The sequence below is a fragment of the Barbus barbus genome (genome assembly GCF_936440315.1).
Source record: "Barbus barbus genome assembly, chromosome: 40".
NCBI lineage: Eukaryota > Metazoa > Chordata > Actinopteri > Cypriniformes > Cyprinidae > Barbus > Barbus barbus.
Genome location: NC_136718.1, coordinates 1,920,047 through 1,945,569, shown reverse-complemented (window position 1 = coordinate 1,945,569; position 25,523 = coordinate 1,920,047). Strand labels below are relative to the sequence as shown.

Genomic DNA, 25,523 nt, shown 5'->3' with positions numbered 1-25,523 from the left:
GTTTCCTTTTCCTCTTATATCCAGAGCAAAGCATGGTTAAACATAAATTATTTTAAAAATGGTTTTAAACAGAGTCACAGCAAGAACTGAGTGAATGATTCAATGACCCATTCATGAAGACAGACACTTACTCCGTTCCTGAATGAATCAGCCATTTAGAAAGAATTGGTTGAGTGAATCAATCAATGACTTGTATATTTTAATGTATATTTTCCCCCCAAAACTTCATATTTTTATATTTAAAATATTTCATTTTAAAACATTAAGCTAATAACATTATGTATGCAGCTGACACATAATTGCAGTATAATGCTTCCATGCCATCTCTGAGCTGCATTAAACAATCTGTGTAAATGCATCTAAATGCAGCTTCTCTTTTGCAGTGCAGTTTTGTTGATACTGATTTAATATGACTGATAACAGCCCTATTCGTGTCTTATTATACTAATTGCATTAAATACACTTGTGCATGCTGTAAAGAGTGATTTGACTTAACTTAAAAAAATTTTAGGAAACCTGTTGCCTTAAAATTAAGTAAATAATAATCACACAAAAAAAAAGTTAAGTGAATTGTCAAGTTCACTTAATTTTTTTTTTTTTTTTTTTTTTTACTTAATTTTAAGGCAGGTTTCCTAAATTTTTTTAAGTAAGTCAACTCATCACTTTTTACAGTGTGAAAAGGAATGCATTCATTCAAGAAGACTGGAAAATGTGCCCTTGTTAAGGTGAAAATGCCCCTGGAAATCAGTTTGCTTAAAGTGGTCCAACAGCCTTCAATAAGCATATTAATGAATCCCTTCCACCAAGACAGGCATTTGTGTTTATGAAGTTACAGTATATATTACAGTGTTGTGATACTCTTTTGGTTTGAAAATGTCTTAAATTAAACAGCTTCCTCGTCACTTAACAGCCTTACAATAAAGTAGGGATTTCATCAAGTCAATCCAAATAATGTATTCGTTTTTATCATTAGTTCCAAATAATCCAGCTATGCTTTAATGCAAATGCTTCACATTTTATTATTCACATTCAGGGCCGGTTCTGAACATTTGGAGGCTCCAGGCAAAATTTATGATGGAGGCCTCTGGCATCCCTAAAGCCCTCCACCTTTCAGAATAAATGTTTATGTATATGACATTAAAATCTCTAAATAGTATGAGAATAGATGTCAAATTGTGTTGGATACCGGCTCACACAGGAATCAGTGGAAATGAAATAGCAGATCAGTTAAAAAGGCAACCCCCAAAAAAGTATATCAAGATTGAAGTCCTATTAGGAAGAGGAGGAATTAAATCAATTATTAAATCAAATACTCAAAAAAAAAAAAGTGGCATTAGAAGTGGGACATAGCTGATACAGGAAGATTTTATTATAAAATGAATTCATCAGTTAAAGACGTAGGCCTATACAATTTTGTAAAATGAGGTGATTTTAACTAGATTACAATTACAAAATGCATCACTATACAAAACAGGTAAACATAATACAGGTAAATGTGCTTGTTCTGGGGTAATAGAAACCCCTGAACATGTAATATTAAAATGTCGGAAATATAATATAGAGAGAATCAAAATGATAAAGAACTTAAAAGGTAATAATAAAGAAAAAAATGATTAAAAGAGGGTATTAATCAAAGAATAGTAATGGAATATATAGTAGAAACAGGATTAAAGAAACGAAGTTGATAGGGAAATAAATAAATAAAGCAAAGGAATAGGGGAACACACAAGCTGGGTTTTTTGGCATGGGAACTGAACACGCAGCAGCCAGAAATACAGCTTGGGTGAACCCGAAATAAAACTAACAATAAAGTAAAATAAAATATGAATAGAAACAGGATTATGATCTATGTCATAATCAGCATCTTGATATGCCACACCTGTGAGGTGGATGGATTATCTCGGAAAAGGAGAAGTGCTCACTAACACAGATTTAGACAGATTTGTGAACAATATTTGAGAGAAATAGGCCTTTTGTGTACATAGAAAACGTCTTAGATCTTTGAGTTCAGCTCATGAAAAATGGGGCAAAAACAAAAGTGTTGCGTTTATAATTTTGTTCAGTGTGAATAGTTGGTGGGGTATGTGTCTATGGTGCGGAATACGCCAAAATTCCAAAGAAGAAGAAGACTCATCACCAGAAAAATAAAAAGGCATTTTCGACGTAGCACTTTTAAACAAGTAAAGGATAAAGGACTCTTATTTTAGAAGGAGCGCTCTAGATCGAAGAACTTCCGGTTGACGATCGGACAAAGGCCTGTTGCGGCTGTTTTCGGTGCTGGAGATAATCTGCTGCGAGGAGCTCGAGGGAAATCAACATGCCTCGTGTGTATATCGGCAGACTGAGCTATAATGTCCGCGAGAAAGACATCCAGCGGTTCTTCGGCGGCTACGGGAAGCTGCTGGAGGTGGATCTGAAGAACGGGTGAGTTCATTCGTCTGCGGCACGGCAGCGATACCGCGACGCTAAGCGTCTGCTTGGGTTTCAGATGCAGCGTTTAGGTTAGCGTTGAGCCCAAACGTTAGTTTGTTGTTGCATAGAGCAATAGACTTAAACTATAAGGCCACTTTTAAAACGAATGCGAGTTTTGTTTGTTTGCAGTGGTTGATTATGCGGTGATACTGAGGAATATTCTGCGGGAAGTGTTTTGTTTTGTTGCAGAGATGTTAGTCTGATGCTCTCGCCATGTTTACGGCTGAAGAGCCTCCATCTTGAACAGAAGCTGAGATGGCCGGAGCACGCGCGACAGTATTACACCGCGGTCACTTAGTAATGCTCTGCCAGTTATGTTTCGACTTTATAATTAGACATTAATGTAAAATTCTCTCTCTCTCACACACACACACATTCTCTCTCTCTCTCTCTCTCTCTCACTCACACACACACACACACACACACACACATTCTCTCTCTCTCTCTCACACACACACACACACATTCTCTCTCTCTCTCTCACACACACACACACACATTCTCTCTCTCTCTCTCACACACACACACACACATTCTCTCTCTCTCTCACACACACACACACACACACACACATTCTCTCTCTCTCTCACACACACACACACACATTCTCTCTCTCTCTCTCTCTCTCACACACACACACACATTCTCTCTCTCTCTCTCTCTCTCTCTCTCTCACACACACACACACACACATTCTCTCTCTCTCTCTCTCTCTCTCTCTCTCACACACACACACACACACATTCTCTCTCTCTCTCTCTCTCTCTCTCTCTCTCTCTCTCACACACACATTCTCTCTCTCTCTCTCTCTCTCACACACACACACACACACATTCTCTCTCTCTCACACACACACACACACACACACACATTCTCTCTCTCTCTCACACACACACACACATTCTCTCTCTCTCACACACACACACACACACACATTCTCTCTCTCTCTCACACACACACACACACACACACATTCTCTCTCTCTCTCTCACACACACACACACACACACACATTCTCTCTCTCTCTCACACACACACACACACACACACACATTCTCTCTCTCTCTCACACACACACACACACATTCTCTCTCTCTCTCTCTCTCTCTCACACACACACACACACACACACACACATTCTCTCTCTCTCTCTCACACACACTCTTCACGTGGTGTCTGTAATGTGGTCTTAAGAAATCTAACCTACTGTTCTTCGATTTCAATTTATTGCTTTGAAACTAATATTTGACTCGTTCTACGTCTTTAAGGCTGTCTGTGTTGTAATGAAGCCTAACTACTTGCTAACCATACTAATTAATCTGGCCATACACCTGCAGCGAACTACAACATGTTAGCAATATGCTAAAGATCCCTAGCAAGAACCAGAGCATCCTCGTAACCACTGTCTATCTGATAGATATCATGACCTTAACTTCTAGTTTATAAAGCAATTCAAACTAGAAACACACCCCGGTTTCACAGACAAGGCTTAAGCTAGTCCCAGACTAAAATGCATGTTTGTGCTGTCTCAACTGAAAATATCTTGCTCTGAAACATCTTAAAATATGCCAGTGTCATTGTTCTGTGTCAAGATGCACACCTTAATGTTTTCTTTTAAGGCATTTTTGTAAAAGTTGCTTAAATATCTAAATTTAAGTAAGGCCTAGTCCTGGCTTAAGATAAGCCCCGTTTATGAAACAAGGCCTTAAATATGTTTTGTTTTCTCTGCTCTTTCTCAAGACCGTATTAGAGTTTGTTTTGACGAACCTTTTTAGGTCATTACTTTCATTGCTGATCTGGTTGTAATTACAGTTAATCACATTCATTATGCAATTTAAGATTTTCATTTGTATCTCAGTTGCTGTTGCATCAATTTAGAAAATTTCCAAGTTTGTACTTTGTGTACTGAATGTCTTCAATTACTAGCTGAGGCTTGAATTTGTCTCAGAAGGATTTGGAGAACTGAAAGTAGGGGTGTGCGATATGACGATTTTTGATCGTGGACGATACAAATGTCTCCACGATCTGCTTTTGAAGAAATATCGTAGTATCGCGCTACCGCGCACATTGTCAAATACAGTTCTGGCGCCGCGGTCTCTATATACTGTACAACACGACATACAGCAGTAGAGTTACTCAGACAGGACACTGCACTTATTCGCGATCGCAAAAGTACATTATTTGCACACAAGCCTTGCTGGTTAAATGTTTAATTCCCGCGCTGGTCTGACGTGCGCTTGTTCTGAGCGCATACACCTGAAGCACGCGCACTAAAACGCCTGTCTAACAGCGCCTGATTACTCAACTAAGTTATATTTTGCGCTAATCCTGTCAAAACACACAAGGTTTACATACAGACTGAGTTGGTTATCTCTAAAATGAAAGTAAATAGTTAAGAGAGAAACGGATGCGTGCCTGTATATTAGATGCGTGCAGCTCTTAAAGGGACAGGACACTAAACGTGCTGTCGACTGTCATTAAAGGGATAGTTCACCCTAAAATTTAATTTCTGTCATTATTTACTCAGTGGAAAACCAAACAGTTGCTGGTCTACATTGACTTTGATAGTAGGAAAGAAAAATCCAATGGAAGTCACTGAGGACCAGCAACTGTTTGGTTTTCCACCTTCTTCAAAATAGCATTTATGTTCAGCAGAAGAAAGAAACTCATTCAGGTTTAAAACAACTTTTGAGTAAATGATGATATAAAAATACAACATTATGACAGAATTGACAGACAGATGACAGAATATTAATTTGTGGGGGAACTATTCATTTAACGTTAACAAAACAACAAAACACAAAGAGAAAAATCCCTCACTATTCCTGACTGAAAAACTTTAATACAGTTGCTTTAGGAATCAGTCTATGTAGTGTTTTATTTTTATATTTGTTCATTCAATTTCATTGAATGCTCTGCTAAATACACCTATTGTACCTGGAAATAAAGCACTGTTTGTTTTATTTGTATATTTGTAATGTGTATCTTTGTTCTTATTTTTTAATAAGAAAAATAAAATAATGACAAAGATTTTTTATCTTCACCCACTTTGGCCTAAATATCTGCCATGCATCTTTGTCTTTCTAGTTTGGCTGTAATGCTCAGACAACTTGTAAAACCAAAATAGTAAAACTAACAAAGAATCGGGATAAAAATCGTGAATCGTGATATTTCTATAAAAAATCGTGATATGATATTTTTCCCATATCGCCCACCCCTAACTGAAAGTGTAAATGCAAATGCTAGGGATGCACCGATACTGGTATGGGGTCGATACTGAGCTCATGTACTCGTTAAAATGCCCCGATACTAAACGCCGATACCACGCATGTGATCAGTGCCATATTCAGACAAAGAAACACCAACAACAGAAAAACAGACAGCAGAATGTAGTTATTAGAGATTAAGGATGTCTAAAAATGTACATGCAATGACTATAATGTTAAACATTCAGTATTAATGCCTGTATAGCTGATGTGAGCAAGCTGATAAGCAAAACACGCTGAGTGGATCCAGCGCGCGGCGGCGCAGATGCGCGAGCTTGTTGAGTGAATATCCCTTTCTCACAGATATCACTGGAAAGTTTGTACTTCGGTCGGAAATGTCAAAAACGAGTAAGTAAAACAATGCACAAGTTACTTAACAGTAGGGAGAGAGAGATAGAGAGCGCGCGCACTTCTGTGGTGTGATCTTTATTGATGTTCACTCAGCACGCATCATTTGAATTAAAACTAAATCGTAAATATATGACAACATATAGGGGCATTCATTCACTTTAAACATCATTTATTTTTAACCTTAAGCATTGAACACGAGTGAAACACAAGTGAAACTATCAGCCTGTGTGAAATGCGCTAGGCTGTTCTGTACTTGTCCCTTTCATCTGCTCGGTACACATAAGTGCGCGCGCTGTGCGTGTTTTCCTTGCTTCATGCGTGTTTCTGCAATTATATGGCTTTGAAATCTAAATGTTTCGGATGAAAATAAATAAAAAATTCTATATCTGAGAATGATTGATTTATAACGTGTGGTTCCCTGCATAATTTCAGCAAAAAGCGTGGTTATACAGCACTGAGCCGCTGCAATGGAGCAGCTCTAATGCTATTTAAGATGATGTACCATAGAGCAAATAAATAAATACAAAATTAACAGTGAAAGTAACAAAAAATTGTAAATTACATTTTAATGGGCATAATTAAGTGTGAAAAATAACCGAAGGATATACAGTCAAACCAAAAATTATTCAGAGACCAGATATATTTTTTTTTTTTTTTTACTAGTGGGTGCAGGACACTATAGTTAATTTAAGTAACTGAGGATAGCAAAATAAAGTCAACTGTGACAAATTATACCCAAAAATTCTTCATACAGTGGACTACCAGTAAAATTGATACAAAAGTGAGACCAAAAATTATTCAGACCAAGTAATGAAAAAAAAATGTAAATTCAGGCTTTCATGAAGCTGGTTGACAGCATGCCCAGGAGACTACAGGCTGCCATTAAGACTAAGGGTGGCCCCACAAAGTACTGATAGCTGTGTAAATATTGTCATACCAACAGCTGTCTGAATAATTTTGATTGATTGATAGAAAGGTATTATCAAGCTAAATTTGTTCTGACAGTTTAACTTGGAGTTCTTGTAATATTTTATTAGCATTTTCTAAACTATAGCGAATAGAAATGTTGAAGGTGTCTGAATAAATTTTGGTTTGACAGCATCTATTTGATAAATGAAGTTAATCAACTAACATTTTACATATTTGTTTTCTTTACCCAATATTTAAAAAATGTAAAAATACAATAAAAGTATCGGTACTCGGTATCGGCAAGTACCAAAAATTAAAGTATCGGTATCGGGCGAGTACTGGAAAAAGTGGTATCGGTGCATCCCTAGCAAATGCATTGTGTGAACTTTTGTGGGATCTTTAAAGGTAGATCTGATCTTATTGTGTTTAGAATAGGTGCTTTATAATGCTTTCAATAATATAATCATATGTGACCCTGGAGCACGAAACCAGTCTGAAGTCGCTGGGGTACAGCCAACAATACATTGTTTGGGTCAAAATTATACATTTTTCTTTTATGCCAAAAATCATTAGGATGTTAAGATCATGTTCCATGAAGAGATTTTGTGAATGTCTTACTGTAAATATATCACCTTAATTTTTGATTAGTAATATGCATTGCTAAGAACTTCATGGAGACAACTTTAAAGGAGATTTTTCTCAGTATTTAGAATTTTTTTTTTTTTTGCACCCTCAGATTCCAGATTTTCAAATAGTTGCATCTCAGCCAGATATTGTCCAATCCTAACACACCATACATAAATGGAAATATTTTTTATTCAGCTTTCAGATGATGCATAGATCCCAATTTTAAATAATTTACACTTAAGACTGGTTTTGTGGTCCAGGGTCACAAATGACCAACACATTTGAGGGGCGGAGAGCCTAAGATCATGAGATTCTCCTCCAGGAGCAGCCTTGGTCAATGACACATGGGCTTGTTGGTGTTCAATAACTTTTGGATTTAACCCCATTACATTTGTGCACTGCTCTGTGGTCCCTGGGCTAATCGGTGCTGTGCTCGTAGGTACGGCTTTGTTGAGTTTGAGGACACCCGTGATGCTGATGACGCCGTCTATGAGCTGAACGGTAAAGAGCTGTGTGGAGAGCGGGTCATGGTGGAGCACGCCAGGGGTCCGCGCCGGGACCGGGACAGCTATGGAGGGGGTTATCATGGTGGTGGAGGAGGTGGTGGTGGAGGAGGAGGAGGTGGTGGTGGTGGAGGAGGAGGACGCAGTAAGTAATGCATTGCATCGAGTACTTGTTTTTAAATTTCTGTAAACCAGATCATTACAAGAGGATATTATGAGCGTAAGCAAGCATGTGATCATAAATCTTGCTACCCAATTTTTTGTTCCTCCAGGTGTAATGTTGCTTACAAGTGATTTATTTTTTTTTTCTCTATCCCTTTTGCTGTTAATTCGAGCAATTTTTGATTTCTGTATTGGCATTTACAGAATATCAAACATCATGCTGGCAAAATCACATTTCAACTGCTGATGAAAATGCTCTTGAAAAGCGAAGATGTTTTGTTTCCCCTTCCATCCTTTTTTAGTAAAGAAAGCCAAATCAGCTGCACACAGCTTTCTGGATTCCTTATGTCTTTATTATGATGTTCATGTAATGCTAATGAAATGTGAACATTAAGCCTTTAGCCCAGTCATATCAGGGCAAGTCATTACCAGATCTTTCTCAAGTGTTTTTCACACTTTAATTTCACTAATTTGACTTGAAGCATGTTACTTTTTTTTTTTTTTAGTTACATGCTTCTACAGTTCTTTTTTTTTTTTTTTTTGAGAGGGTGTTTTATATGATAGTGTTTCTTTTCCCAATATGCCGTTTCTTTTGTTCTTGAGTTTAAGCTTGTGTTCTAGCCCAGTGGAAAGTAAGCATCAACGTCCATGTATAAGTCTAATTTTATTTCCAATTTGATTTTCACAATAACAAAGTCCTTGATGTTTCAATTTGAAAGAGTCCAGTGGGGGCTGAGGCTGAGTCCAAGTGTCGTTGTGGCTAAGATGACTACCTGACCGGTTTGGCCTTGGCCTCTTCACCTTACAATGTGTGTGTGACCTTTGCCCCTTGATGCTTTGGCTGACCTAACCGGAAGCCAAGATGACCGCAGCCTTTTGCCAATAGACCAGGGGTGATGGTGAGGAATGACACTAGTTATTGCTATGTTGTCCATATGGAAAGCCTCTATCAGGATGTAATAGAAATACCTAAAATGGAGACATTGGGTTACACTAGCATTTCTGTATGGGCAAGTCAAGATGTTCAAGCGAAGGATTTGTGAGCCTAAATAGTAAAACATTTAAATGTATCATGCTGCCTATCGAAAAATCTTTTTTGCCCTGAAAGGCCAAGAATGGTCTTGTCAGCCTTATGTGTGTCTTATCAGTTTCTCTTTTATCCAAATAGTAATGCCTTTTCTGGGAGGCAGCAAACTGCTCTTGAGTCTGAACAGGTTGGCAATAAGCAACAGAGGGCAAATATATGACTACTATATCTTCTCTTAGGTTCCAATGTTAAGTCAATGGGGCTCGTCTTTCCCTGATTTGTCTGTCGTAAGAAGATCTTTTTATGTTCCCCCTTTTCTTACAAAGGTGGTGGTTACAGCAGCAGGAGTCGCACCGGAAGGGACAAGTATGGCCCTCCTGTTCGCACTGAGTACCGCCTCGTTGTGGAGAATCTGTCTAGTCGCTGCAGTTGGCAAGACCTCAAGGTAGCGGTTGATGAATTTTGGTTTCGGTAAAAAAAATTATTCTCTCTGCATCACTATTTATAACTGAAGAAAGTACCTTGCCATCGCCAGCAGTGTTGTGCACAGAGGTGAAATTTGGGTTCCCTTTGCAGGATTTTATGCGACAGGCAGGTGAGGTGACCTATGCAGATGCCCACAAGGAGCGTGCCAATGAGGGAGTCATCGAGTTCCGCTCTTACTCTGACATGCAGAGAGCTCTGGACAAACTGGATGGAACAGACATCAATGGCAGGAAGATTCGTCTGGTTGAAGACAAGCAGCGGCGGCGGCGCTCCTACTCTGGCAGCCGCTCTCGGTGAGTGTTAACTTGTCACCAACAAGCGCAAAACACCAGTTTCTGGTGAACCCGGTAGTGTCGTGCCCCTATCTTGGCTTGAATTTTGATTAATATTCAAGACATTTCAAGTCTTATAGGATTGGTATCTTGCTGGGCACTTTACACCCCTGGTGTACCACAAGGTTCTATCCTGGATCATATTTAATTTCTGATTATGATTCCTTCAGTGTTAAAAGGCTGTTTTCAAAACCTCCCATCTTTGTTTGGACAAATAGTCCAATGCCAAACTGAATGCTCAAGAGCACTGCTTTGATCAGAGCCTCGGTATTCATGTTTACAGTTGACTTTGCATATTAGGCTGGGATAGGAGTATGTATGTACAAAAAAAATATGTGTATACATGCATGCGTGCGTGTGTGTGTATATATATATATATATATATATATATATATATATATATATATATATATATATATATATATATATATATATATATATATATTAATATATATATATATATATATATATATATATATATATGTGTGTATATGTACGTACGCACGCACGCACGGGTCATAAAATTAGAATATCATGAAAATGTTCAATATTGAAGACCCCTGGTGCCACACTCTAATCGGCTAATTAACTCAAAACACCTGCAAAAGCCTTTAAATGGTCTCTCAGTCTAGTTCTGTAGGCTACACAATCATGGGGAAGACTGCTGACCTGACAGTTGTCCAAAAGACGACCATTGACACCTTGCAGAAGGAGGGCAAGACACGAAAGGTCATTGATAAAGAGGCTGGCTGTTCACAGAGCTCTGTGTCCAAGCACATTAATAGAGAGGCGAAGGGAAGGACAAGATGTGGTAGAAAAAGTGTACAAGCAATAGGGATAACCGCAACCTGGAGAGGATTGTGAAACAAAACCCATTCAGAAATGTGGGGGAGATTCACAAAGAGTGGACTGCAGCTGGTGTCAGTGCTTCAAGAAGCACCAGCACAGACGTATGCAAGACATGGGTTTCAGCTGTCGCATTCCTTGTGTCAAGCCACTCTTGAACAAGAGACAGCGTCAGAAGCGTCTTGACTGGACTGCTGCTGAGTGGTCCAAAGTTATGTTCTCTGATGAAAGTACATTTTGCATTTCCTTTGGAAATCAAGGTCCCAGAGTCTGGAGGAAGAGAGGAGAGGCACATAATCCACGTTGCTTGAGGTCCAGTGTAAAGTTTCCACAGTCATTGATGGTTTGGGGTGCCATGTCATCTGCTGGTGTTGGTCCATTGTGTTTTCTGCGGTCCAAGGTCAACGCAGCCGTCTACCAGGAAGTTTTAGAGCACTTCATGCTTCCTGCTGCTGACCAACTTTATGGAGATGCAGATTTAATTTTCCAACAGGACTTGGCACCTGCACACACTGCCAAAGCTACCAGTACCTGGTTTAAGGACCATGGTATCCCTGTTCTTGATTGGCCAGCAAACTCGCCTGACCTTAACCCCATAGAAAACCTATGGGGTATTGTGAAGAGGAAGATGCAATACGCCAGACCCAACAATTCAGAAGAGCTGAAGGCCACTATCAGAGCAACATGGGCTCTCATAACACCTGAGCAGTGCCACAGACTGATCGACTCCATGCCACGCCGCATTGCTGCAGTAATCCAGGCCAAAGGAGCCCCAGCTAAATATTGAGTGCTGTACATGCTCATACTTTTCATGCTCATACTTTTCAGTTGGCCAACATTTCTAAAAATTTTTTTTTTTGCATTGGTCTTAATTGATATTCTAATTTTCTGAGATACTGAATTTGGGACTTTCATTAGTTGTCAGTTATAATCATCAAAATTAAAGGAAATAAACATTTGAAATATATCAGTCTGTTTGTAATGAATGAATCTAATATACAAGTTTCACTTCTTGAATGGTATTACTGAAATAATTGTCCTTTTCCCCCAGTTCTCGTAGCCGGCGTCGTTCTCGTAGCAGGAGTCGCCGTAGCAGCCGTTCTCGGAGCAACTCAAGATCTCGCTCAAGGTATTAAAAATAACAAAAATTGATTGAATGTAAATATGACTGTTTGTATCCCTTCTTTCAGCTGCTGTTTGTCTTTTGTAGGTCTCGCTCTCGCCGACACCGCTCCCGTTCCAGGTCGGGACACAGGTCTCGCTCCAAATCTCCATCGAGCAAGTCTCGCTCCCGCAACCGTAAATCTCGTTCTCGCTCCCGCACACACAAATCTCGCAGTCGATCAACCAGTCGCAAGTCTCGCTCCCGCTCGGATGAGCGCAAGTCCCGCTCTAAGAGCACTTCTAAAGTGAAGTCGGCTCGTGGACGCTCCAAGGAGAAATCAGTCAGCAGGAAATCCAGAAGTAGATCTGCTTCACCGATGGAGAATGGCGATGGAGGTCATGCCAAGTCTGCTTCTCGCTCTCCATCACCTCAGGCTGAGAAGAGCCAGTACAAGTCTCCAGACAAGCGTTCACGCTCTCGCTCAAAGTCTGGCTCGCGCTCTAAATCCCGCTCCCGTTCCAGATCTGCATCCCAAGATTAGTATTAAGTGTGGTCTGATTTTTGTTTTTTCCCCACCTCCTTACGAGTTGTCCAGGATAGTTTTCTAATTGTCATGATGGGATCCAGGTCCAAAGCTTTTGTTTTATTTTACTCTTCTATAGTAAAAGTGAATCACCGCTTCGATATTTTATATTCATAACAGTAGCATGAAAATAAGTGATTTAATTTAGTGTGCTGCATGTCAGTCGTTTTTATAAACCATGATCCTCTGTGCTGTGTGTGGCTGGAAGAGGCTTCTTGGCAAGGAAAAGAAAAGTCACTGCATCTAGTGGCTTGTAAAACTATTATCAGAAAAATCTAGGCTTCAGTTTCGTCATGTAATAGTTAATTAAACTGTCTGATTTTGTTTTATTAAAATTCAGTCTATTTATTTTATTGTTGTGTGTTCTTTTTAATGCCTTTTTCACCAAAAATCATTGATTTGTAAAGGGCTATGCTTTTTTCTTCCTTAGCTGATAAAAGTGGTACTTGAGGCCTGTTAACACAAACAACTATAATACTTGCAAATTATTTTACAGTCCTGTTCCGCATGTACATACTATGTACTTATTATATCGAGTACAATAACTAGGTAGTAGGTGCTAACTCTAAACCTAACCTTAACTTGTGTAGTTGCCTTATATTATCCGATTACTTTCTTAGCTAAGTACGTTAAGTACACATACTGTAAAATATGTGCAACCACTATAACTAACAAAGTTGAAATGATTCTAGGGAGTCCACACCACATCTGTAAGATGACAGCACAGATGAATGAATTTATCAGATTTTAATTTTTGTTTACCATCTGATGAACAAAAACAGACAGAATCCAGCTTTAGACTTTTAAAAGCTTGAGTATTCAAAGCAGCAGATGACTGAACATTATTGTGCAGCGTTACTGTGGATGCTAATATAGTTCTTGATGTGAACAGGCCTTCAAGTGTTTACTATATCATTGGCAGAACTGGTGTGCATTGCTTATAAGAGACATATAAGGTAAATCGATTCCTATATGAAGACTTTTCCCCCTCTAGCACTGGCAGCAGAGCATTTTTCATGATGAAAGGTTCAGGATCTCATGGCTTTCCATTGCCAGAGGAGCTGCTGGTTTGATTAGTTAGTTCAGCTCTTGGATATCAGGGCTGAAGATGGCAGCTATAATGGCTCTTCCCAGCGGCTCATGGATATGGCCTGATCTGGGAGCAAGGAAAAGCAGAAGGAACCAAACTGTAAGGAAGGATGTTTTTGCATTCTAAATATTTCAGCTGATCTGGTATTACAACTAAAAGTTACTCAGATGTTTTATGGGGAATGTTGATGAGATTAAAAATAGCCATTAATAATTGACATTGACCTAAGCCACCCAGTCCAGATTAATGAAGATACTAGATGCATTTGTAATGCATTAGCGCAGAGGTTTTTAACCTGTCCTGGAGGACCCCAGCCATGCACATTTTTTATGTACACAAAATGTACTTCATGAAACTGATTTAGGACAGAGTTCTGAAGCAACTGAACGATTCAACAAAATATAGAGAGCTTTGGTGATGATTAGGGCAGAGAAGGATGAATGCTGTCTTCAAAAATGGATCAGATGAAGGCATCTCATTAGACAGAATGTGCCTGATTTTCAGATGCAGCAGCTGTTTACGATCTTAAATCCAGACTTGGCTCTTTATAATATAAATGCATAATATACAATTGAAATAAATATTTTTAAATGCATTGAATTACAATTAGTTTTTATTATTATTATTATTATTAGCTAGTAAACAAACAAAACTACACATTCTGAACAATTATACTTTTAAGCAGTGTATAAGTAGTTAGTATGCTAAGAAAAAAATAGGGCACAGTCTACTATGTTAATATGAAGGAATTTTCTGTATTGATTTTTCCACAGGTTTTTTACCTGCATTTTTAATTATACTTTGTGTTTTCGGGTTGCAGGGTTACAACGGATAATGATTAATGTTTAAATTACTAGCACCATTTCCATTTTCTAGATGTACTAACTGATCAACAGTCGCAGGTACAAGCTACTAACCAAGTGTATCATAAATAAACTATTATTATTATTCAATTAAACTATTGCAAATAGCAGCTAACTTAATTCACGTGATGTGTGTACTAGGCATCTTTGGTTTTCTCTTTTTGTGTAATTTAATAAGTAAATGTATGCCTTTTTATCATTTGTATGCCTTTTTATCATTTGAGTTATGTGTGTTTGAACCATACTCTAGTAAAGAACTTGAATGAATTTGTTGTGGTAATTCTATAGTTGCTGTGGTGATATAACAACTATAGTAATATAAACAAATGACCCAATACTGTACTACATCTTCTACAACTATAGGTTGTTATGCCACAATACACTACAGTTTACTGTAGTAAAAACTACTACTGTATTTACTACAGTTTATCAGTTCGCTATAGTTAATAGTACAGTATACTGTTGCAATACAGTATAATACACTTCATTATAGTATGGTTCAAAAACACTATAGTATTACTATAAATTACTATAGTATTTTTTCATGTGGGTAAATAGATGTGACTACTCAGGGTAGTGATCTATCCAAAACACAAACTATTGAACAAATCATACTCAAAATGTAACAAAGTTTGCCATATAACAGATAAAAACTAAATTACAGAGTGCAAAAACAACACAGTTGCATCGTTAAATAGAGTAACATTGTCACATTGTGCACGTGCATCTGTTGAAGTGCGTGCGACCCCCACACACACATATTATCGACAGAACACAATGTTATTTTTAAATGGGAAACATGCTTTTATTGCAGCACCAGTCGCTAATGGTGTAGTTTCCAGCAGCACGTGTTCTAAAGGCGACGGTCACGTGACTCTCGCGCAGATATTTCATATATATGTTTAAAACATCAGTTGATCGATGCTCTTCAAATTGTGCTATCATCTTTAGAGAATCTGCATGGAGAGATTGATTTGCATCCACACATCTGCTTGAGGGAGGTTAGTAGAGATGCTTATTATGGTTTAAAGGATATTACTATTACCAAAACCACATAGTTTACAACAAAATGCCACAGTTATTGTGCCTACTGTAAATAATGCATCAATATGATTAAGCTTTGACAATCTGTTATTCTGTGTAGTTTGATGATTTATTTTTGCATGTGGTGTTAAAACCAAATTCCCATAGCTTTACTGTAGTAGTAGTGCATTGTTGTAATGGAGTTTTCAGATCACATAATTAATACAAAAGTATTTGGTATTTTTAGGCTCTGGAAGTGAATAGTCATGACTGGTGGTGAGTATAATGCTTTATATGATTACAATAAGAGTTTTCTTATCTAATTTCCTATGGGTCTGTGATTAACATCACTTAATACTGTCCCACAGCATCAGTTAAACACTGTCATATCGAAACATATTTCTCTAGAAGTTACGTATCTGGAGTGATGCACATGCAGTGGATATGGTTCCACAAAGCTTGTATTTGACGTATTCTCCTGACTGTTTCACAGAGAGAGTGTTTGTGTTTGTTGATGAAGAGGAGCTGTTCGGCGTGATGAAGGACCTTGACTGTCTCTACTGTAGGATTCCAGTCACTGCATCCAAACATCACCTCAAAAAGAAACATCTCAGATTCGCTATATATTATAAAGACTCTGGCATTGGTAACTGACCAGAAGCTGTTTCTATAATACACACAATTAGTATTTCACACCCATTCTTGACTTTAATCTTGTCTGTTCTTGACAGGGAAGTTTTCTATCCCCTGTTATTGTTCTGATGGAGGCCATGGCAGGAGTCACTGGCATTGCCCAATGTGCTCCAAAATATTGCACAGGACACAGAATTACAAAATCCATATCACCAACCACGGGTTGTGTCTATTACAATACATTTCCTATTGAATGGTCTTAGATTCATTGTTGGGCAATGTTTACATACACACTACACCACCAGTCAAAAATGTGCACAGTATACACATGCTTGTCTATATTGAAGAATATAAACAAACCATGTTTATTTGAGCTCGTCCAAGGTGATTCTTGTTAATTAATTTCCTTCATATGACTGCAGGTGTTGAGATGACAGACAAATCCACAGGTGAGCAATGGCATTAAATCACTTTTCAATAGCACTCATCCATTGAGCCAACACCACAGCAGCTGACTTAGACTGTTTTGTGTGACAGTAGCTCCTAAAGATGTAGACACATGTACCATTTTCACAGATGAAGTGCAGTAGCTGCAGTAGGAGTACACACAGTCTGGGATTTCTCGTGAGGGCAAAAGATTTCTCATTGGGTTCAGTTATGCAGATTCACCGTGTTACAACAGAAAACAGTGTTGGGGGCAACGCGAGTCACGCAGATGACTTTTTTCAAGTAACTAGTAACATTACTTTTTAATTTACTTAAAAAGCGCCGGAGTAAGATGTTATTGTAGTTCTAGAATAAATGCGAACATGCATTAATTAATCTCACTTGCAAAAAAAACTGATTTGGTATTCCTCAAAATGAACAAAATTCAGCACAGAATATGACGCAAACCTGCAGTTATTAAATGTTAAATAACACCGATATCCTTTATGTATTTAATCCCATTTTATTAACCAATGTCTTTGCTGCTGACCTTCAGTGATCCAGTTCAACCATACTAATAAGTAAAATTACTCTAGATAAACAGTTGTGCTTTTTTTATATTGCTGAAGTGTGTTGAACTTACTACTTATGCATTCTGTTGTACAGACGTGAATTCACTTTCCCTTCAGCCTGAGGCGTATTCATTTCACTTTTGGTGTGAAACGGCTTTGACATTTGAATAAAATAGAACTTTTTTATGTTAAAAACAAACAATCAAGCCCTGCCCAGATTTAAAAAGTAACGTAACACATTACTTTCCATAAAAAGTAACTAAGTATCGTAATTAGTTACTTTTTTTAGGGAGTAAGGCAAAATTGTGAGGCATTACTTTTAAAAGACAGTTTCCCCAACACTGGTTGTAAGTGACGTGTGAGCTGTGCCTCATGCATCGCTACACTATTGATAACAGACAGTGGACCTCTGAAATTACTCTAATGTGACCACTCGTTAAGGATATAACTTTAGACCGGTTTCAAGGCATCATAATATATACATCACATGATCGAGAACCTAGGTCTTCAACCCTGGTCCTATTTCCAGCCTGCTTCAGCACATTGTTGTGTTTATTTCTAGTGATTCTAGTGAAGAGCTTGATTATCTGGTTCTGATGGGTTTGATTGAGGTTGTAGCTAATAGTGGCTCTCCAGGAGCAGGTTTTGGACACCCCTGAGTTTGGATGTGTAACAAATTCTCTGGAGATGCATCTAAGAGAATATAAAAAAAAATGCGTTTGGAAAAGTTTTATTTTACAGATCACGGTAGACGACGTTGTGTTTGATTGAGACGTGTCTAGATTCTGTCGTCACATACAGTGGTGGACAGTAACTAGTATTGCAAATTTTAATATTGTACTTTTTACTCCTCTATATCTCATAAGAACATGTCGTTCCTCATTATTTTGTACTGGAGACGTGAAAGCGGTGTCCGATTCGTTAATGAGCTGATTCTTTTCATCATGCACTTTGTTTAGGTATAATGTGGGTCTATCGTTCAGGAGTGTTGTAATTGTATGTATGGCCTGCTGTAAAAGAGCTGTTTAAGCCCACCGTATGAAATGCTTGAACATGTAGACCTGTCCATATTTGTGTGTGTATCATCTGAACGGGGTGGGTTTTATTTCAAAAATAGTGCTGTCAAACGATTAATCGCATCCAAAATAAACGTTTTTGTTTACATGATATATGTGTGTGTACTGTGTATATTTATTATGCATATATAAATACACGCACATGCATGTATATATTTAAGAAAAACATGTTATGTTTATATATTAAATATATTTCTATATAATATAAATATATACATGTCAATATTTTCTAAATATATGCTGTATGTGTGTGTATTTATATATGCATGATAAACGTGCACAGTAAACACACATATGTAAACAAAAACGTTTGTTTTTTAAATGCTAACACATTTTCCCCAATGTATATTGTATATGTATATTTGCCAACACGTCAAATACTATATGATTTTTTATTTTTTGTTATTTTCACTTGAATTATCAGTAATTATCAGTAGTAATTAGTGTATGATGTTTTTAACAGGAGGATAGAGTATATAAAATTGCAAAATAAATAAACATTCATCAATCAGTACTTTTTACTTTTAATACTTTCATACATTAAAAATCATGTGCTTTTACCAACGTGAAATTGAAAAGGAGTACACTTACTGGTTACACTTTATTTTAAAGGGTTCTTGTTACAGTGTAGTTATACATTTAAGTACTGAGTAATATTAATAACTACATGCACTTACTATAGGGTTAGGGTTAGGATTAGGGTTTGGCTTAGGGTTACATGCATGTAATTATGCATAAGTTATTGTTATTATAATAGTAAGTACATAAAACGTGTAACAAGGACACCTTAAAATAAAGTGTTATTATTACTGAAATAATATACTTTTACTCAAGTACTTGATTTGTGTACTTCGTCCACCTCTGGTCAGATAGTGGCTGATCATTCAGTTTCAGAAACAGTCATATCCCAAACTGAGATTCATCTCAAAGTTTTCTCCTCTTCCAGTTGAGCTACAGCCTACAGTGCTGTTAGAGAGCCTACAAACGGACAATGAAGACAAGACACCAGGCAACAAGGCAGCGTGCCAAAAGTGTGGGATCCTCTTTACCACAACCTCAAATTTGAGGCGGCATGAGAGACTACAGCACGGCCAGGACCAACAGCCCATTTTATGCATAGATGCCAAAAATGCAATTTATGTTACACCCAAATATCTGCACGGACTGAGAGTTCCCATTCATATCCGCAAGTCCTTCACCTTGCAGATTCTGCTGTGTGAGCTGGAGGAGTGCTGGGATTTCATGAAAGCGCAGGCCCAGAGCGGGAATCCTGGGAAGGAATGCCGTCACCTGGTCAGAACGAATCACGCAGGGCACTACGTTCCCCCTCCGCCGCTGTGCATTAACTCTCTGGAGGAGATGAGCCACAAACACCTCCTGTCCGCATCTGAGAAACACGAGTGCCAGGAGATGAGCTCTAGGGCCTGCATACAGGGGGTGGTTTGTGTGTACCCTATTTTCTGGGGCGAGCATGACCTTTCAGAGAGATGTGTCTTCTTTTCTGTGTGCACCGACCTTGAGGACAAATGGTGTCAGTTTGGGAGGACACGCGTCTCGTTTGACACCAAGTCTGGCAACTGGAAGTGTCTGTGTAGGCACAAAAGAAGCCGCTGCGTCCACAAGAGTTTATCTCTGTGGTGGTTGTTTCAGGAGCGTCCTGAACTGCTGCAGAATGCCCTAGATGTCCAAAGAGTCGGCGCGCTTGAGGACGTGGTTTAAACGACCTCTGCTAGACTCAACATCCGTCAGAACTTCACTCTTGTTTTCTGTGTCTTCACTCAATAGAAACACTGGATGTAACCGTTGGCTTGTAATTTGTTAACGGTTGGTTTGCAGAAACTCATGTGCTGTGCTATGTTTGCATTGTTGAGGAAAAGGCATTACAATTAACCCTAGTTATGTATTCAGATTACTTTTTTCAAGTAACTAGTCAATAACACATTACTTTTACATTTACGATGAAATATTGAAGTGACTTTTTTCCCGTTTTAGTCACTGACAGCTCTCCTGAAATTGCCTTCCTTCAGCCTGAGGCTTATTAATTTCACTTTTGGTGTAAAAGGGCCTTTACAGTTGCCAAAAATATAACTTTTTTTGTGTGTGTTTTTGTTATTCAAAATTAAATAAGCAAGCAATGCAATTGGCTATTTTTTATGGAATAATGCAGTATTGTAATGATTACTTTTAAAAGTTAATTTCCCCAACATTGTATGTTCATGACGCTGCCACACTATTTTTAACAATGTTATACAAGTTGTATTTGTGGTGAAAATTTCTTGAAAGGTGTCATGAGATTTATTCATGGATTAAACCCTAATGAGGTTTAAATCTATTTATACACAATCGAAAAGCAAAATGCGTGTTCTTATGCTTTTAAAGCCAAATTTAATGCATATTAAATCCAGTAACGAGGCTGATAAACTGCAAACCTTCCTCTTTGTGGGGAAGTTTCACTTTAGGCTTTGTATTGCACTGTAAATGGTGAGAGTTATGTGACATGATTGTAACAACACAAGACCCAAATACACAAAGTACTGATGCACTGATGGTTTGGGACTCTAAATTCCCTCATGGCTTTGCCGGGACTGGTTTAATCAGAATTTAACAAAGTTTACACAACATAAATTATGTTCAGTATTCAGATTTAAAAAAAAAAAAATCATCTTTATTTATGTTTGAACAGCAAAGTCTGAATTACATGATAATAAATCAATTAAAGAAATACTGGCTTATAGGATGCCCAAGTGTGATGCATAATTTCGTAAAACTGACACTTAAGACTGGTTTTGTGCTCCAGGGTCACATATTTTTAATATGGACTTGTCCATTCCCCAATCACTTGATTAAAACTCCTAGAAATTACGACTGTCATAGTGGAGTTTATTCATTTATTTGTTTTTATTTAGGAATTAACTCGTTTGCTTCAACGCCTCGCTCCAGTGCCATTAATAGCTATGTTAAACGATATTAAAAATGCATGTTGTATAAAATGATCCTTATAACAGCAGAGATGTGTTATACGCTGTAAATGCAACACTTTCAAACATCACAGGACTGGGCACTCCTGATGCGCGCATGCGCAGATCATACTCCTCCCGAGCAAGACCAGCACTGGTGAGAATAAATTCATTATCTGATCACCTTCACATTACACACAATTCATGTCATGCCATTAATACGCGGTCGATATAAATAGATTTCACTTTGCATGCATTTCTAGATACTTGTGATGAAGCGCGTTCCATCGTATTTTCCCTTCATGACAATATTAAATACCCTTATAATTAGCAATTAAGCTGAGGTTGCATTGAAATGACAGCATATGTTTGAATATCGATCATCATAACAGAGCGCATCTGTCTTTTCCTTCCAAATGCATCGGAATCGGATGTTCCTCATAAAGTCAAGAACGGAATGAAATAATGAATGGTTCGCCTACTTTACAGTTTACTGCACAGGAACATGGACTTCCGCCATTTTGCACTGGTAGAGTAAAGATTATTGTGGGGAGAGGAGAGGATGCGCTGGAACTGATGCTTTCTGACATGCAGTTGAAGATTCACTCACATCACCTCCATCACTTATGCATTATGCATAATCATCACCATCATCAGCACCATCGTGTTTATGGATTATGCATCGCCATCATTTAAAATGGTCATCACTATCAGATGATAGGTTGAGCATTAACATCATTGTGCATTATCCTGTTTCTCTTTCATTTTTCTTTGTAAAGGAATATCCTCCTAAACGGCTAATTGTCTTCCTCTTCAAACGACAGTATTTTAACTGTGCTGTTCCCTTTACTTCAAACATCACAACAGTGTTACCAACTTAGCAATTTTGTTGCTCAATTTAGCAACGTTTCAGACTATCCTAGCAACTTTTTCTTCCGAAAGCACATAGGAACAAATTTAGTGCAGTATGTTTAAAATTTATTTGGCAACTTTTGATAAGTGACAATAAAAAGGCACACATTTACCATTTAAATGACAAATAAAAAAGAAGAGAAAGCCAAAGATGCCTAGTAGTACACACATCACGTGAATTAAGTTAGCTGCTATTTGCAATCGTTTAATTGAATAACTGAATAATTTCATAATTGTTCATTTATGATACACTTTGTTAGTAGCTTGGCTGTGATTGTTAGTATACTGTAAGAAAAATAGATACTAGTCATTTTCCAGGACATTATCCGTTATCCATTACCTGATGTAACCCTGTAATCTGAAAACACAAAATACAATGCATAAATAAAAAATACAGGTAATAGACTTATAATTATGGAAAATTCCTTCATATTAAGATAGTAGATTGTGCCCTATTTTACAGACTTTTCTTAGAATGTAGCATACTAACTACTAATACACGGATTAAAACTATAACTTAAATTATAATCTTTCAAAAATGTGTACGTTTTCAACAATTCAATGTATTTAAAAATAGCTGTTCATATTTTAACTTTATATTATTTTACGAACAAATCCAAATGAACATACAGAATTTTTTGCTGAGATTTGATGCCGTGACACAATTTTGCGTCCTGATCACGTAATGACATCACAACGTCATTTAGCAACTTTTAGCAAAAGATCAGCCTTCCTTTAGCAACTTCCCCTGAAAATGAGTTGGCAACACTGCATCAACATCCTGCCCCTGAAGGACGTTCTCTGCCAGTGTTCCGTATGAATAGTGAAATGACTTCTGTACTATCACCATGTCCTCAATGTCTCTGTTGTTAGTGGTATTGAGCAGAGTCTTGCTATGAGTGCCAAAGCAGACCTGGATGTCCTGCCACATGATGCAGATGTCCCGTCTGAAAGCAGCGTCTCTCGCGCTCCCAGTGACAGCTCTGCACCGCGGATCAAACCCCAGGATACCACCACTATCATTTTTCCAGGTGCTTGAACAGAAGTCAGTGTAGAATGTACATTTATTATGTTGAATTTCCCATATATTTTTTTCTCTTTTTAAACTTGCTGTCCAAGGTGTAGGGATAGAGCTTGAGACTTGCTCATCTGTTTATATTTCTTGCAGTTTGACTGACAGGATTAAATGAACATACTCCTCCTGAACAATAGTTTGCTCCATATTATTATAAAGGTGTTAAATATTGTGGATGCAATAAAAAGTTATTATTTTCCCAAAGCTTCTGCTCATCCATTGCCAAAAGTGGAGCTGCCTCCAAATGCAATCAAGGCAATTAAAGGCAGTGAACTGGGGGCCGCATCACTTCCTGCTCAGGTTGGAGGGACGATTGTCCATGTCCTGGGCTGGAAGGAGGGAATGGCCATCCTCCCTGGAAGCAATCTGAAGGTGAGCAGAATGTCTGTGTTTGTGTGGCCCCGTATGCGTTGACCTTAATGGCCATTTAGTCATTTAAATGTTTTGAGTTAAAATATAAAAGATGTCTAAATATATTCATTCATTTAGCAGATGCTTTTATAAAGCAACTTACAAATTATGAATTCTGCTACATAAGCATTTCACACTAAGGGATCAGGAAGGTGTTTTCCTAACATAATTCAAATGATAAAAATTGCACCTGAAATAACTTGCCATATGACATGAAAATACAATGCTAAAACAATAACAAAACTATAATAATAACTGATTTTCATAATCCACTTCAATGCAGAAATATTACTCAAATAATGAATCAAATGCTCAGAGGAACATCATAAATGTTAAATCAAATGCTCAAGCAATGTTAAATGCCTGAGGTTGTACAGTGTGAATGTGTGATTTTTGTGATGTGGTTTGAGAAGTTAAAATGGTTGCCGAATGCTACCCCCAACTTCCACCCAACAGGTGTCTACAAGGCAGGCAGAAGTGTACTGTTACCATAGTTAGGAAATCTAAGTGCATGAATTATAAGTGATTTTGTGTATATTGAGAAGAGGAGAGGGCCAAACACCAAACCCTGAGGCACCCCAGTGGTTAACCGGTGTGATTTAGACACTGCTCCACTCCAAGATACCTGGAAGGATCTGCCTGTTCTGATATCAGCCCAGTGAAGTGCAGTTCACAAGTTGACCAGTGTTGAGAGGGAAGGTCTGGTGATTTAAAATGTCAAAAACTGCAGACAACTTGCTCTCTCACCAGTCAAAATCTCTGTTGAAGGAGTGGATGGAATCTCATCACTGGAGTGGGAACAGAAAGCATTTTACATTACAACAAATAATTATATAGTGTGGTGAATGCTTCCTGAAGGCACTATATATTACCTTTATTATTGCATAACAATAATGCTACTCTGCTTTCTGCAGTTATGTGTTAGTAATACTGGTTCACTGGAAGTGATCAGTGAAGGGAAAATTGGCTCTGCTAACCTGACCACTGAAGGAGTGCAGACAAAATCAGCTGATATGGAGCTCAAACAGGCTGAAAAAACAGGTAATTATTCATTAGATGCCTCTGGATTATTACATCATTCTTTCATCATTCTTACAAGCATGGCTTTTGTTAGTCAGGGCTCAAAGTTAACACTAAACAGGCGCAAAACAGGAATACAAATTAGCTTTGAGTACATAACAGAGTTACTTTACTGTTAGCCAGTCTCTGTATTGTTATGCTAATTACCAGTAAAACTTTGCAAGTATTGACACAATGTTTTTGTTGAATTTTAGCACATACATTCTATGCTAATACCTTAAATGTCCTGAAAAACTAGTTCAAAGAAAAATGGCTTTATGCAAATGGTGTCACATGACTGAATTACATATGTGTCTGCGGCTGTATGTCACTCCTATTTATGTGTTGGTTCACTGTAATGTTCAGGGATGTGTTATATCTATTTGGACTTCATGCATAGTGAAATGGCCTAATAAAATAAAAAATCTGAACATTTTTCACCATATCAGTATTAATATTCTCCCATGTATTTCACTTTACATATTACAGTTGAATACATATTGAGTCATTGCATGCAGACTTTCATGGCCACGTCAAATCGCAGCTGGTTTAACTGCATGTTAAAGGTTGCATTAAAGGTTGTTGCTATATGCAATTATTAAACGTTTTTCACTGTAGCAATATTTTTTAAAGGGGTCATATGATGCTATTTTAAAGATAATTATTTTGTGTGTTTGGTGTAACAGAATATGTTGACATGCTTTAATGTTCAAAAAACACATTATGTTTCAAATACTGTACATTATTGCAGTTCCTC

General features: G+C 37.8%; 3 protein-coding genes across 4 annotated transcripts in view; all 3 read left to right on the top strand.

The window, feature by feature from the left end:
* Nucleotides 1-2,219: 2,219 nt before the first annotated feature.
* LOC306859562 (putative splicing factor, arginine/serine-rich 1) lies at nt 2,220-13,017 on the top strand. Of its 2 annotated transcripts, none has more exons than XM_079400639.1 (6): nt 2,220-2,424; nt 8,065-8,273; nt 9,644-9,762; nt 9,894-10,096; nt 12,033-12,110; nt 12,192-13,017. In XM_079400639.1, the coding sequence occupies exons 1-6, from the start codon at nt 2,318-2,320 to the stop codon at nt 12,625-12,627; spliced, it is 1,152 nt and encodes a 383-aa protein (XP_079256765.1). In that variant the 5' UTR covers nt 2,220-2,317; the 3' UTR covers nt 12,628-13,017. The 2 variants fall into 2 exon arrangements, with proteins under 2 accessions (XP_079256765.1, XP_079256766.1); XM_079400640.1 differs by having other exon boundaries at nt 2,246-2,424; nt 8,065-8,126.
* Nucleotides 13,018-15,440: 2,423 nt separating this feature from the next.
* LOC306859646 (uncharacterized protein) lies at nt 15,441-21,213 on the top strand. Its single transcript, XM_079400770.1, has 6 exons — nt 15,441-15,623; nt 15,893-15,921; nt 16,139-16,291; nt 16,377-16,500; nt 16,701-16,727; nt 19,299-21,213. Exons 4-6 carry the CDS (start codon nt 16,407-16,409, stop codon nt 20,069-20,071), a joined length of 894 nt encoding a protein of 297 aa, XP_079256896.1. The 5' UTR covers nt 15,441-15,623; nt 15,893-15,921; nt 16,139-16,291; nt 16,377-16,406; the 3' UTR covers nt 20,072-21,213.
* Nucleotides 21,214-23,116: 1,903 nt separating this feature from the next.
* The window catches only part of LOC306859350 (lethal(3)malignant brain tumor-like protein 1), a gene marked incomplete at both ends in the record, with an annotated part of 41,156 nt that continues 38,749 nt past the window's right edge, over nt 23,117-25,523 (top strand). The window contains 3 exons of the mRNA XM_079400360.1: nt 23,117-23,252; nt 23,502-23,668; nt 24,622-24,748. Coding sequence (XP_079256486.1) covers nt 23,117-23,252; nt 23,502-23,668; nt 24,622-24,748 — 430 coding nt within the window. The remainder of the gene's footprint in view (nt 23,253-23,501; nt 23,669-24,621; nt 24,749-25,523) is intronic.